Source organism: Felis catus, chromosome C2 (genome assembly GCF_018350175.1).
Source record: "Felis catus isolate Fca126 chromosome C2, F.catus_Fca126_mat1.0, whole genome shotgun sequence".
Classification (NCBI taxonomy): domain Eukaryota; kingdom Metazoa; phylum Chordata; class Mammalia; order Carnivora; family Felidae; genus Felis; species Felis catus.
Genome location: NC_058376.1, coordinates 132212523 through 132226498, shown reverse-complemented (window position 1 = coordinate 132226498; position 13976 = coordinate 132212523). Strand labels below are relative to the sequence as shown.

Genomic DNA, 13976 nt, shown 5'->3' with positions numbered 1-13976 from the left:
TGAGTTGGGTCAGCAAGGCCATCTTCTTTGTACAATTGAAACAATGTAGCAACAATCCCTTTATTTTTATCAAGTTTCTGTTGGTCTGTGGAAAGACATGGAGATATATATATATATATATATATATATATATATATATATATATATTTATATATATATATGTATGTATGTTTGTATGTATACACACACACACTATTTATAAATCAACTTTTTGAGATATAATTAACATATGGTATGGTATACTCATTTTAAATGTATGAAGACATAATTTTAATTACGAAGTTTTTTTTCTCCCCAGGTATATATCTAGAATGGAGATTCGGAAGATGTTTTGGGAGTTCATCTTTCTTGCAGCTAGTTTTGGCTTCGTCAAATCACAGAGAATGGGTAATGCATTGGATTCCCTAAGCCAAAAACGATGACCTTGCTGGGAACCTAGCGGTAGTGATAATCCTAAAAGAAAATATCACAGAAGCTTCATAATTAACAAAAGGGAAATGCTTCTTTTCAGTAGAGCTTAGAACCGAGAAGCTTTTAGTGAACAGCGGGCACTTGATGTTTTCAAAGCTTAACTTCAAACGACAAAAAAAAAAAATAGATGTGAAAAAATGTTCTAATTCTGAATGTATTACCAGGCTGTCAAATGCTTTTGTAAATATAAGCCTATTCTCTTGACTCTGCATTTTGCTTTCTCTCTTTGGGCAGAGTTGTTCTGAGGGGTAATTGTTGTTACAAAATGGATAGCTTCACTGAACACTAGTGACAGCTTTGCAATTTTTTTTGCAGCTATTTTAACAGATTGTTGTGACTTTTCACAATGAAAGTCTCATGAAGAGAAGATTGGTTAAGTAGCCTAAAGCCCCACTGAGACAATCTTGAAGCTTAAATATTTATATATAATTACACAGACTGTTATTTGTTAGGAAAAATACATGAAGCTCTCTAAATTTTCCCTCCAGCTCTGAATCCTCTCTCTTGTGGACAGAAGCTGTGACAGTCAGTCTTTTCATGTTTCAAACACCTTCTAAAATGACAAAGGACTTCTGGAGGGGCTAAGAAAAGCAACAATGTACGAAAATGTAATATATCTCTCAAGGTGCACGTGATGGAACCAATACTTAATTTGTCTGAAAAGAAATATTCTACAACTGTGAGGTTTCTCCTGATTGGAATGATCAGGGAAATACTTTCACGGTCTGTGTTTGATCTCCTCTGAAAGAAATGTTAAGGGGGTACAAACCAGTTGGCCCTTCCTGGGGCACTCACTGAATACTCTCCTCTCAACAGGAGTGTGTTCTGGAGGGCCAAGGGGAAATAAAGCTCAAAAGGCCATTAAGCTCATTTATTATCTGCCTTTTCGGAAATCATGACTCCACTTGGCTTTACGACCAAGATTAGGCAAACTCCTGAGAGGTGGGACTCTGGAATCTAGAAGTGACAAATGGATTTAGTGTCCCTAGGGTACACCAACCTTCATGAGCTCTTCTCTGCTTAAACTCTTACAGGGTCTTTGCCTTTCTATAATATGGGCTTTTCGCTTAATCTTTATGGCAGTCCAGAGTATGGACTGGATGTCAGGAGACCTGGTTTCTAATATTGACCGTTTGAACTGATTACATGGGTTACTTTGCCTTTCTCGGTCTCATTTTCCGTATCTGTGAGATGGATGAATTGGACTCATTATTCTCTACTCGCATTTTTTAATACAGTGGCCACTAGCCACATATGACTATTTAATTTAAAATAAGTTAAAATTCAAGAAAATTTTAAATCTAGTTTCTCATTTGTACTAGCTACATTCCAAGTGTTCAACAGCCACATGTACCTGGTGGCTACAGTATTTCATTGCATAATCTCATAAGATTATTTGTAACTCTAAAATTTTCTGATTCCCTTATTTGGTTTCATTAACGTTCAATATTTCCATTCTTGTAAGTGACACCTTCTCCTTTTCTCCCTCCCTCTCTCCTTTTCTCTTCCTAAGTATTTATTTCCTTAAATATTTTTGGGGTGATTACTCTAGGCTAGACACGAGTGATGGACAAAGAAAAGTTATGGTATGTGTTTTCGTGAAGCCCACAGTCTAATTGGGGAGATTGGCATTAATTGAATAAACACTTTAATGAATGTTGCACTACAAACCAAGATAAAAGAACATGATTCTATGAGAATTTACCAGGAGGGGGAGGGGAGGGAGGGAAAGGAAAAGAAATGAAACTCAATGGAAAGAAACTCAATGGAATCGTATGTTGGAGGCAATAGCAAGTGGGAACGTGGCAGGTTGAGAACTTAGGCTAAGGAGCCTGGACCATGGAGAACAAAGTGATAAGGCAGAGAGACAAGGAGAAGGCAGAGAGATCAAACTAGAGAGTGCAGGGTCAGCCCAAGGCAGTATTTAAACCCTCTTCCTGGCACAAAACCAAGCATAAGATGTGTTTAACCAGTGTGGGATCATCATCCCCCTTTTCCAGCCACTTGAAACTAACACCATCTTGAGGTGGTTTCTACTTTTGTTTCTCTTCTCTCTCATCACTAATTCATGTGTTCTCCTACCATCATCACAGATAATCACATTGCGAGGTATGGGGGAGAAGTCATGCTGGTCACTGATGAGTAGATCATAATCACCTCTTCCTTTTTTTTTTTTTTTTTTTTTGGTTCACACAAGCACTGTGTTTAATCTGTGTACTTACTTCTTGTCCCAGAAATGTAATGTTTGAGATGGAAGAAACCAGGTCATCTGGTCAAACCCTTATTGTAGAGAAGATGAAATCTGAGAAGCAGAAAGATTAGCTTTTTGCTCAAGTCCTGCAGCCACCTGGTGTCTGATCCCTTCCATACCGGAGACCAGGGTGGGCCCAGCTGGATCACCACTTAGTCTGACCACCACTGGGATTATGGTTCCCAGGGTTACAACTGGGTTTGGGAAAAGTAGTTGTACAGTGCAGACTTGAGTTCAGGGAGCCAAAGGACAAATGAGAGCCACACTTATGGTAATGCCATGAGTCAAACCAAAAGGGAATGGTGGTAGGTAGGGAGTGCCAGAGGTCAAAGCTGGAAAGCTGATCTTAGTTCGGGTCTCTAGAAGCAGAGCCTGGGACAGGGATTTGGTGAATGTGTTATTTTGAGGGAGAAACCTATAAGGGAATGAGAGAAGTGAGATAGGCTGGAGGTGAATAAGCCGAGGAAGGATGTAGTCGCAGGTAAAATGCAACCTTGGCCTGAGCCATGGAAGATGCTAGAGCATAAATAGCACCATGAATTATTTCAGTTAAAGGAAGGTGGCCAGGTGTTTGTATCCCCATGTGATGGAACATTGGCCACCCGGGCAGTGTAACTTTCCAGGTGTCTTCAGATGTGGCTGCTCCTTTTAGCCAGGGTCTGGTCTCTAGACAAAATCTCAGAGGGGAACAGTTAACTGTGGTGCTTGAAGCAGCTGGGCACAGGTGTGCCCACCAGCAGAGATCTAGGTGAGGTACCAACAGCATCCTCTGCTGGTAGAAAGGTGGTTTCTTTTATTAAGGTTAAGGGATGGGTGGAGGGCCATGGTCAGAGATCTCACTGAAGGGGTCAGGAGTCTGTTAAAATGGAACAGAGGCTGGCAGGTGAACGAGGGTAGCCATGAGGCAGCAAGGGAAGATGGTGGTGTGCCTAAGCCGTGCATATTAGCTATCGTCAAAGAGCTGTGCAGGCAGATCTCCGGGGTGTAAAGGCAATGAATGGGGAGAGAGATATTCACAGCCAGGAGCTGGCAATTTTGTGATGTTTTATCTTGAATTGACTCTCTTCCCCAGTCTGCAGGGACGCCTCTGTGGGAGATGTCGTGTTCCTGGTGGACACCATCATCAACCCCCAACATGCCCGTGACGTGCGGAACTTCTTGTACATCATGGTGAATGGCTTCAATGTCAGCAGAGAGACCATCCGCGTGGGCCTGGCTCAGTACGGCGACGTACCTCGTTCTGGATTCCTCCTTTCCACCTACAACCGCAAAAGCGATGTGCTGAAACACATTCAAAGGTTTCAATTTAAGTCTGGGGGCCGCAAGATGGGCCTGGCCCTGCAGTTCCTCCTAGATCACCACTTCCAGGAAACGGCAGGGAGTCGGGCCAGCCAGGGTGTGCCTCAGGTGGCCGTGGTGATCAGCAGCAGCCCATCTGAGGACCACGTGCCGGAAGCTGCGGAGGCATTGAAGAAGGCAGGCGTCCTGCTTTATACCGTCGGTGTCAAAGATGCAGTCTTGGCGGAGCTCAGGGAGATTGCGAGCAGTCCGGTGGAGAAGTTTGCCTCCTTTGTCCCTAACTTCTCTGATCTGAGCAGTCATGCTCAGAAGCTGCGGCAACGGCTCTGTGATACTTTGGCAAAGGCAGCTCAACCTGCCGGCTACGTCTTGCCAGGTACAGAGGATTTCCCCTTCTTATTTCTGATCTAGAAGTCACAGAGCTCAAACCTTTATCGCTTACTCATCTCTCCCGCCATCCTTCTTATTTCCCATATGTGTGCATGTTGAATTTTAGTATTACAGTCTCACTAAGCTATCTGTGCTCTATGCTCCTCTCCAGTCATTGACCAGAGACTTAGCAACTTTTTAAATAAATCCTGTGCGCCTGATGCTGGTTCTATATACAGATGTAGTGTAAGTCCATTTCTGAAGGAAGAATGTTTGTGCCCAGAATTATATTATTATGCCTGGATTAACTTATCCATGTTGTCTGGATGGGGGGCAGGGCAGAGGAGGAGAGAGGGGCAGCAGACCCCCCAGGAAGCTTATTTAATTTACTGCCAGCGTGTTGGTATAGTGTAATGGTTATGAGAATGAATTTAGGGAGAACTAAGGCCTGGGTTCAAATTCCAGTTCTCCACTTTTTAACTGTGTCCGTTTGAACAAGCTACTTTATCTCTGGGAATCTAAATTTTCTTCCCAGGATGGTAGGACCTGCCTCAGAGAGTTGTTGCAAGCATTAAGTAAAATTGTGCAAGTCGAGTGCTTCTCACAGTGCTCAGTCCTTCAGAAGTGATAAGCATCGTGGTGATAAGCATTGTGCTCATTACTTGTGATGACGTAACTATCATTAGCTTTGTACTTCCGTTGGTGGTGATGGGCATAAACTTGCAGAAATCCTCTACAAATTAATTACTTAATTCTATCAGAAAGCAGAGACCTTTGAGCAGAGGAAGAGAAACTTGTTAGTGGTTTTCATCAAAATCCATAAGAGGATAGAGCCTTCATTCCTTATTCATTATTTTGGGATTTCTAGATAAGATAGGTAGATGAGAAGAAGTGCTAAAATTTTTCACCCATTTGATCCTGCTTGGGTGCTATATAGTTTGCCAAACTTATTTACATTGCTCACCTGACAGATAGGTAGATACATAAGGCAATTCTTTGTTAGACACATAAGGGAGTGTATGCTATGTAGGGCAAATAGTATTTACTCTTATATAGATGTGTAAGGCAATTGGTATTGTTAGTTGCATTTTTCATGTGCGGCAACTGAGACCAAAGGTAACATAACTGGATGGCAGAGCTAGGATCTGATCTCAGGTTTGTTAGAGCAGATCCATCCCAATAGAACAAGGGTCAGAGATTGTGTTCCCCAGAAGCAGAGCCTGAGGCAAGGATTTGGCTATACATTATTTCTTGTGGAAGAGCTCCCACAATTTATTGGTAAGGATGTGGGGGGTGCAGGATGGAGAGGCAGAGGAAAGAAAGGAAGGATGTGATCTCAGGTAAAAGTTCCACAGAGGGTAGTTTTAGTTTGATCCTACAGGAGAACTCAGGAACAAAAATTATGCTTCAGCTAGGCTTTCCTATACTGTAGGCAAGGCAGCCCCAGTAGCTGAAGAGAAGTCCTCCAAAAAGCAGTGTCCAGAAATGGGAAAAAGGAATTCGAAAGGACCTGGGCAGAGCACTAATGATTGTACTACAGTGGATTATCTGACTTTATCCTCAAAACAACTCTGTGAAAGTGTGAGGGCTGGTATAAAGATTTCAGTGCTGCAGGGAAGAAAATTGAGTCTCAAAAAGGTGAGTGATAAATAGAGCACAGGGCTCCTAAGTGATGGAGCTATAATGAGATGTATCATGGAATACATGGGTATATTCCAGCTTTCTGACCTGTTGCTAGCAGCACACTTGTAGAGATGAAGTTTAATGCCATTGGGAAGAGGAAAACTGCTTTCTCAGCATGCTGCTATGTTTATAAAAGGGTTTTTCTTCTTAATGAGGTTCAAGGGATTGTCCAAATGGATTCTGAGACTGGAGGTATCAATAGAACAGGACGGAAGCCTCAGAAGATGATGGAGTCAAAGGAAGGAAAAGCTCAGGGAATGTTGTCAGTTCTCTGAGCGTTGTCATTTAGGGTGGCTGAGGGTCATGGAGTGTAGTCTGGCTGGTACCGCTCTCCTTTCTGTACACCGTTCAGCTCCATTGGTTCTGAGCATTTTGAGTGAAGCCCCACAGACCCCCATGCCTTTTGTCCTCTTTCTCGCAGCTTGCAGAGAGGCAGTCCTGGCAGACATTGTCTTCCTAGTAGACAGCTCAGCCAGCCTTGGACCCCAGAACTTCCAGAAAGTGAAGAACTTCCTACACTCTGTTGTCTTGGGGCTTGGCATCAGCAGTGATCAGGTCCGAGTGGGACTTGCTCAGTATAATGACATCTACCCAGCCTTTCGGCTGAGCCAGTACCCTCTGAACAGTGTGGTCCTGGAACAGATCCAGAATCTTCCCCTACTGTACAGGAGCAAACACAGGCAGTGCCCTGGAGTTTATCAGGATAGACTACTTCACTGAGGCAGCTGGCAGCCGGGCCAAGGACAGGGTTCCTCAGATAGTTATCCCGGTGACAGATGGGGAGTCAAATGATGAAGTCCAGGAGGCAGCCGACAAGTTAAAAGAATATGGAGTTCTTGTGTATGTGGTAGGGGTCAATGTGCAGGATGTTCAGGAACTGCAAAAAAAATAGCCAGTGAGCCATTTGAGAAGTTTCTCTTCGACACCGAAAACTTCAACACCCCGCAGGATTTCTCAGGAGGGATTCTTCAGACTCTGTGCTTGGCAGTGGAGGGTAAGGTAAAAGGTAAGCAGCTATGTCAAAATCCAATATTCCGACCGAGACACGTAATTACAGTATGATTCAGGACACACAGAGTGTAGTGAGAGGGCAGGAGAAGGAGTCGGCTGCCATCACTGTGGAACCTGGGAGGACTTCCCGGGTGAAGGAACATTGGAGCTGAGGGTTGAAGGATGAATGCCATTCTCACAGCTAGAAAAGGACATCCTGCCATGTTGTTCAGAGGAAGTCTAGAAGACCCGTGTTTCTGATCCGGCCTTTGCCACTTTCTAGTTATGTGAGTGTCAACGTGCAGGTTTCACTTCTTCAGTTTAGTGTTCTCCTCTGTACAGTGAAGATGACACTTGCCTACTAGGATGGTTGATGAGGATTAAATCAGGCCACGTATAAAAATTGCTAGCACAAAATAACTGCTCTGTATGTGTCCATTTCCCTTGCCTCTTTCATTGGTGGAAGAACAGGTAAGAGGTACTTTCGTCTAAGAAAGCAGACAGCAAAGGAAGTGGAGTGTGAGAGGGAGAGAGCCTTGTGATAGTCTCACATGGAGGAAGTGGGAGTACCATGCGTACCGTGTTACAAAAAGAGCGGACCTCTCCCTCTTATCTTCCCCACGTCCTTGTATCCAATCTTCATGCGATCTTGATTTGATTTACTTTCTCCTCTGTGTCTTTTCTTTCCTTCTTCTCTCTTTAATTCCAGAATTCACCGAGGCTTATGCAGATGTGGTCTTTCTTGCCGACACCTCACAGAACACATCACAGGCGAGTTTCCAGTGGATGCGGAATTTCATGTCCAGAGTGGTTGGCCTGCTGGATGTTGGCAGGGACAAGTACCAGATTGGACTGGCTCAGTATGGCGGTCAAGGTCACACTGAATTTTTGCTCAATACCTATCAGACCCAGGATGAGATGATTGCGCACATCCACGGACACTTTTTGCTCCGGGGTGGCTCCAGGAGGACAGGCAAAGCTCTGCGATACCTTCATCGGACCTTCTTCCAGGAGGCAGCAGGAAGCCGGTTTCTCCAGGGTGTTCCCCAATATGCAGTGGTTATGACCTCAGGCAAATCTGAAGATGAGGTCTGGGAGACTGCACAGACTTTGAGGGAGAAAGGCGTGAAAGTCATGTCTGTGGGTGTACAGGACTTTGTCCAGAGAGAACTGGAGAGGATGGCAACCCCACCCCTTGTATTTGAGATGCAAGGACAAGATGGAGTCAGACAGATTATGCAGGATGTGAGTGTGGTGATCCAAGGGACCGGGAAGACTGAGTTTGGGATTGAGTCCAAGAAGGAGGCTGTAGTAGGTAAGGTTTGGTCCCTATGTGTGTGAGCCACCAAGAGGTCTCAGATACTCTGGAGAAAGAACAGAGAAGGGGGCATTCTGGATTCAGTACTGGGATTCAACATCAGTGAATGGGGAAGAGGAGGAGGAATGGGGTTCCCTCAGGCACACACCTTATATTCGTTAACTGTGGTCACAATGACGCCACTTAAGAAGCCATCCAGAAAAAAGAATCATTTATTTTCTCAGATCTGCTGGGGATCATCTAATCTTTGTTGGGCTCAACTGAATGGCTTTGCTGATCTTGCCTGGGCTTATTCACGGATCTGAGATTTGTCTGAGGGTTGGTTGATCTACATTTGGCTTCGCTCCATAGCTCTCATCTTCCTCCTGGGATTATTAGGCTAGTCTGGGCATATTCTTCCCGTGGTAATTACACAGGTTCAAGAGAGAAAACTCAACTACATAAGCACTTTTTTTTTTATTTAAATTTTTTTTTCAACGTTTATTTATTTTTGGGACAGAGAGAGACAGAGCATGAACGGGGGAGGGGCAGAGAGAGAGGGAGACACAGAATCGGAAACAGGCTCCAGGCTTTGAGCCATCAGCCCAGAGCCTGACGCGGGGCTCGAACTCACGGACCGCGAGATCGTGACCTGGCTGAAGTCGGACGCTTAACCGACTGCGCCACCCAGGCGCCCCTACATAAGCACTTTTAAGACCTCTGAATCATCATCTGCTGATATCCCATTGGCCAAAGCAAGTCATGTAGTTATGTCATCATCAATGGAGTAAGGAAGTATATTCCTCCCATGGAAGTGAGGTGTAGGCAGTGAATATTTCTGCACAATAATTCGTTACCCTATGCCTTTTTCAGGAGAAAGGAGCATTCAGGCTTATCCCCAGAGATTAAACAAAGTCTGTCCTTAAATTGGTGTTCAAGATGTTCAAGGGAGGTGCTATTGACATTCTGAGAGGGACAATTCATAGTGTAGGATTGTACTGTGCATTGTGAGAGGCCTAACATTCCTGGTTCCTGCCAGTAGCATCCCCAGATCTTATGACAATTCGAAACACCACCGTATATTTCAAAATGTCCCCTGGGGATGAGAACCATGGAGACTTAGCTCCTGTTAAGTCCTTTTATACATTCTAATCACCAGCCAAGCTGAACTACTCAGCCTTTACTATATACTTGTCATACTTTCCCACCACTGTCTCTGCCCTTGAATACACTGTACTAGCAGCCTAGAAGGCCCACAGGCAAAACTTTATCCTTCAGTAGCTACGTTATTTTCTTGGTGGAACTTCTAGTTGATCCTCACAACAGATGTGATAAATCCCTTTTTTCTCTGAACTATCATAGCTCTGCCCAGACCTCTCAACACGTAGAGCTTGAGGGTCCTTGGAATTTTATAGGCGGAAGAGACAAACACATGTGAGACAACATGAGGAAAATCTAAGTAGAGGTAATAAAGAACTAAGAAGCACCTTCCAGACACTACACTAAGTAGAAGTAGAAAGGAGGATATAATGGAGAATCTGACCTGAGAGGAATTGTGTTGGTTCCTCAATAATAAGTATGATTTTAATATATGGGGAGAAGGGAGGAGGCTACTCTTGGTAAGGGGAAGAGTAGGGGTGTGGAAATGTGAATGGGCTGGATAAATGGGGAAGAGAGTGGAAAAATGGAACAAATGGGAGGAAGGGGGAGGGTTTAGAAGTAGTGAGAGATAAGATTGGATGAGGTAGGATGGACCCCAAGGGTCCCAATGGTACTGGTAAGTAACTGTAGGCTTTTAAGCAGGAAAAATGACATGACCAAAGTGGTCTTTAAAGAAGTCTTCGGGGGCCAGGCTGCATTCCACAGGACACCTCAAACTCAGAAGGACTTTAAGGCTGAGCTGTCCCCTAGCCACATAGGATGGCTGGGTCTAGCCCTGTGGTGCCTCTGATAATGAGAACAACTTGAAAGGAGAATACAGTTGACCCTCGAACAACTCAGAGGTTAGGGGCACTTACCCCAGCCCCCATATTTGAAAATCTCCATATAAATTTTGATGCCCCCAAAACTTAACTATTTATAGCCTTCCGTTGACAGAAACCTTATGGATAGCCTAAACAGTGGATTAACACATTTTTGTGTGTTACATGTATCATATATTGTATTCTTACAATGAAGTAAGCTAGAGAAAAGAAAATGTTAAGAAAATTATAAGGATGAGAAAGTACATTTACAGTACTGAAAAAAAAAATCTGCACACAGGCAGGCTGGGCCAAGGGCTGCACAGGGTAGGTGTGGCACAGCCTGGTGATTTCGGGTTGGTAAGGGCAGCTGCCAGGTGGGCCCATGGATGGTGGCATACATATAGCCTTGGGGTTCAGTACATCTGCCCCATCTGCCTGGAGGTGTAGCGCCAGCCTGTGCCCATGGGTAGCTATGGCCACACATGAGTGCACTGGCCTCTGCAAGATGCAGGGGCAAGGGCATCACATGGAAGGAGGTCTGCCTGGGAGCTCGGTGAGCAGAGAACGGAGGGGAAGTGTGCGGGTACACCAGGGGCTCAGGGGTCCCCACACGGTGCCATCCCTGCCATCTGGGTGTTTTCCTTTGCTTCAGCCCAGCCTCCTGCCCCAGCCCTGGCACTTTACCTGACCATCTCATGGACATGCAGGGCAACCTGTGGCCCTGCCCAGTTCTGGGGCCCCAGGGGGCTGCTGACAGCTTCAGCAGGCCTCCCTGGTGCTCAGTGGGCAGCGGGCGCCTTTGGTTGTGTCTGTGGAGATTTGGGTGACCTGCATCTTTTGGGGTCAACTCTTAAAAAAACAAAACCCACGTGTGTAAGAGGACCAGCACAGGTCAAACCCATGTTGATCAAGGGTCAGCTATAATACTAGCAGGTATAACTTTGTACTAGCAGGTGAAGGAAAGGAGAAGTCAAAGGTGCCTGGAGTTTCTAAAGAAAGTGTTTTAGGCTTGGCAAAATTTTTGGTTCCTTATAAAAAGAGGGAAATTACAGGACATCACGAGGCCACAGGTAAGTCACAAGGTTACTCTTTGGCTTCTCTAAACTTTGTGTCACAGTGCCCAGCTGTCTATAGCCTGGCTTCAGCCTTCTGCATGTGTGGCTTTGCTCTGTGCTAGGCAAGCTTCTGTCTTCACATGTCAAAGCAGATCTGGACCTTTTTGGTGTGTGGACACAGTGGATTTCTGTTAGGAACTGCCTTAAATTGGATGGGAAGAGTCTGCATTCCTCTTGGAAGGGAGTTTATGCAGTTACAGCTCCATTCTCCCATTTGAGGAACATTCAAGAGAAGGCTCTTTTATAGCAAAGTGAAAAAGTTTGCCCAGGTTTTGGACAAAGATTTTTCATAGGAACTTGCAACATTTCATGTTGTCTCTGTTGAAATGACATGAGATCTTTCAGAGAAAGAGGCACAAGTTAATAGTCACAATTTCTTATTTTCTTCTGTACCAAGAGGAAAAATTATTAAATCAAGGAGGTTTTAGGTCTATAATAGAGAAGTTGACCCAGTTGTTTCCTGAAACTAGAAAAATGAACAAAAAAACTAGTCAAGCAAGACTCAGATGCTTTTAATGAACTTTGATGAATTGAAAAATGATCTTAAAGCACTTTCTTGTGGATATTCATATATTTACATATTTTGCAAGTAATGTGAATACTCCTTCCAGTGAAAAATTTTGCAATAGGTATGAAACCTGTGATGTTCTTTGACTGTCATGCCAAATAGTGGTCATAAATAAAGGCTTCTACTAAATTCTAAAATTCATTAGTATAAGTTAGTATAACATATTTATTAGAATTTTTGATCCTAAATATATTATTACAGAATTTAAAAATGTAGCATACTACAACATAAGAATATAGCAAAAATCGGTGACTCAGTTGGTTAAGTGTTGGACTCTTGATTTCAGCTCAGGTCATGCACTAGGGATTCATAAAATTGAGCCCAATGTCGGGCTCTGCACTGACAGCATGGGGCCTGCTTGGGATTCTCTCTCTCTCCCTCTTTCTCTGCCCCTCTCTCACCTGCACACGTATGCGTTCTCTCTCTCTCTCTCTCAAAAAATAAAAATTAAAATAATTTAAAATATGGCAAAAATGTAGCATGATGCAAAAATGAGTATCATCTTTTACTCTGTTCTCATCCTAAAGCCCTTCTTTCTGTTTTTGTTTACAGTATGTTCCACTGCTGTCCCAGCTGATTTAGTCTTCCTCATTGAGGAATTCAGCAAGGACAGGCAGTCGAATTTCCAACAAGTTGTCAACTTCTTAAAGACCACTGTACGCTCTCTACGCATTCATCCTGATGTTGTGAGAATTGGCTTGGTATTTTACAGTGAGGAGCCACGACTTGAGTTTTCCCTGGATGCATTTCAGAACCAAGCCAAAATCTTGGAGCATTTGGACAAATTAACCTACCGGAGAAGAAGTGGAGGGACCAAAACTGGTGCTGCTTTGAATTTCCTAAGGAATGAGGTTTTCATTGAGGAGAAGGGTAGCCGGTCGAAGCAGGGTGTGCAGCAGATGGCTGTGGTCATCACAGAAGGCTTCTCCCAAGACCATGTGTCTGTTCCAGCTTCTCTCCTCCGCAGGGCAGGGGTTACCATCTATGTGGTGGGCACCCAGCTTGCCTCAAACAGAAAGGACCTGGAGATGATGGCATCATATCCTCCTTGGAAGCATGTTATCTTGCTGGAATCTTTTCTTCAACTCTCTGTTGTGGGGAGCAAGATTAAGAATCAGCTCTGCCCTGAGATTGTGGACAACAGTGTTTCCATTTCTGGGATTGGCCGTGCCCTGAAAGAAGGTAGGAGGACCTTCTCAAAATCTGATTTTTTTTTTTTTTAATCTTTACTCTGTTTGTTCCATATACCCACATCCTCCACTCCTCATCCAAGGAAGGATTTCAGGGTCAGTTTATTAAACAGGAACACAAAACTTACAAAGTCTTTATTGTGTTTTGATTCCAAAAGAATATAAAGAGTGAACATGCCTCACTCTACCTTTCTTGGCTCTCATCCCTTTTATCAGTTTGAAGAAGATCTATGTATATTTACAGTAGAGGCCTTAGGGATCTAGGTATGGATTTACTAAATCTTAAGCTACTTGAAGTGGAAAATTATTTCTAAAAAGACACCAACATTCCTGAAATTAAAAGATTTTAACTTTAAAATATAAATGAACGTTAATTTGCCAATCTTTTGTGGAGGACCGAGGCTTCTTTGCATCTGAGCCCAGCTGATTGGAGTTCTGTATATTTTCTTCATCAATCATCCATAGGTATCTATAATTTCCAGTTTCAGTTTCTTTAAAGTGGGATGAAAACTTAGTTGCTTTTGAAACAGCTGAGTATAGAAATCCCTATTTTTACGATCTCAAAAATTCAATTTTTGTAGTGCTATCTTGTACGTCAACAATTTCCTTTAAAACAATTTACTTTCATTGGGTCTTTTCTAAGCAGTTAACCTGGTTTTCATAGACGTAATAAACCTCTTTTATTCACGCTCCTGTCCTATTGATCTGCACAATATTTGATTTGTTGTGTACTTGTAGTAACAAAACTGCCATAAATAGGCTGAGAACAAACTCATGTT

At 43.6% G+C, this 13976-nt stretch overlaps 1 protein-coding gene across 6 annotated transcripts in view; it reads left to right on the top strand.

The window, feature by feature from the left end:
* Positions 1 to 13976, top strand: part of LOC101096163 (collagen alpha-4(VI) chain-like) — a 147715-nt gene that overhangs the window by 43663 nt on the left and 90076 nt on the right. For all 6 annotated transcript variants that reach the window (XM_045037628.1, XM_045037626.1, XM_045037625.1 and 3 more), the window contains 4 exons: positions 299 to 387; positions 3795 to 4397; positions 7773 to 8378; positions 12560 to 13189. In XM_045037628.1, coding sequence (XP_044893563.1) covers positions 312 to 387; positions 3795 to 4397; positions 7773 to 8378; positions 12560 to 13189 — 1915 coding nt within the window. In that variant the 5' untranslated portion in view covers positions 299 to 311. The remainder of the gene's footprint in view (positions 1 to 298; positions 388 to 3794; positions 4398 to 7772; positions 8379 to 12559; positions 13190 to 13976) is intronic.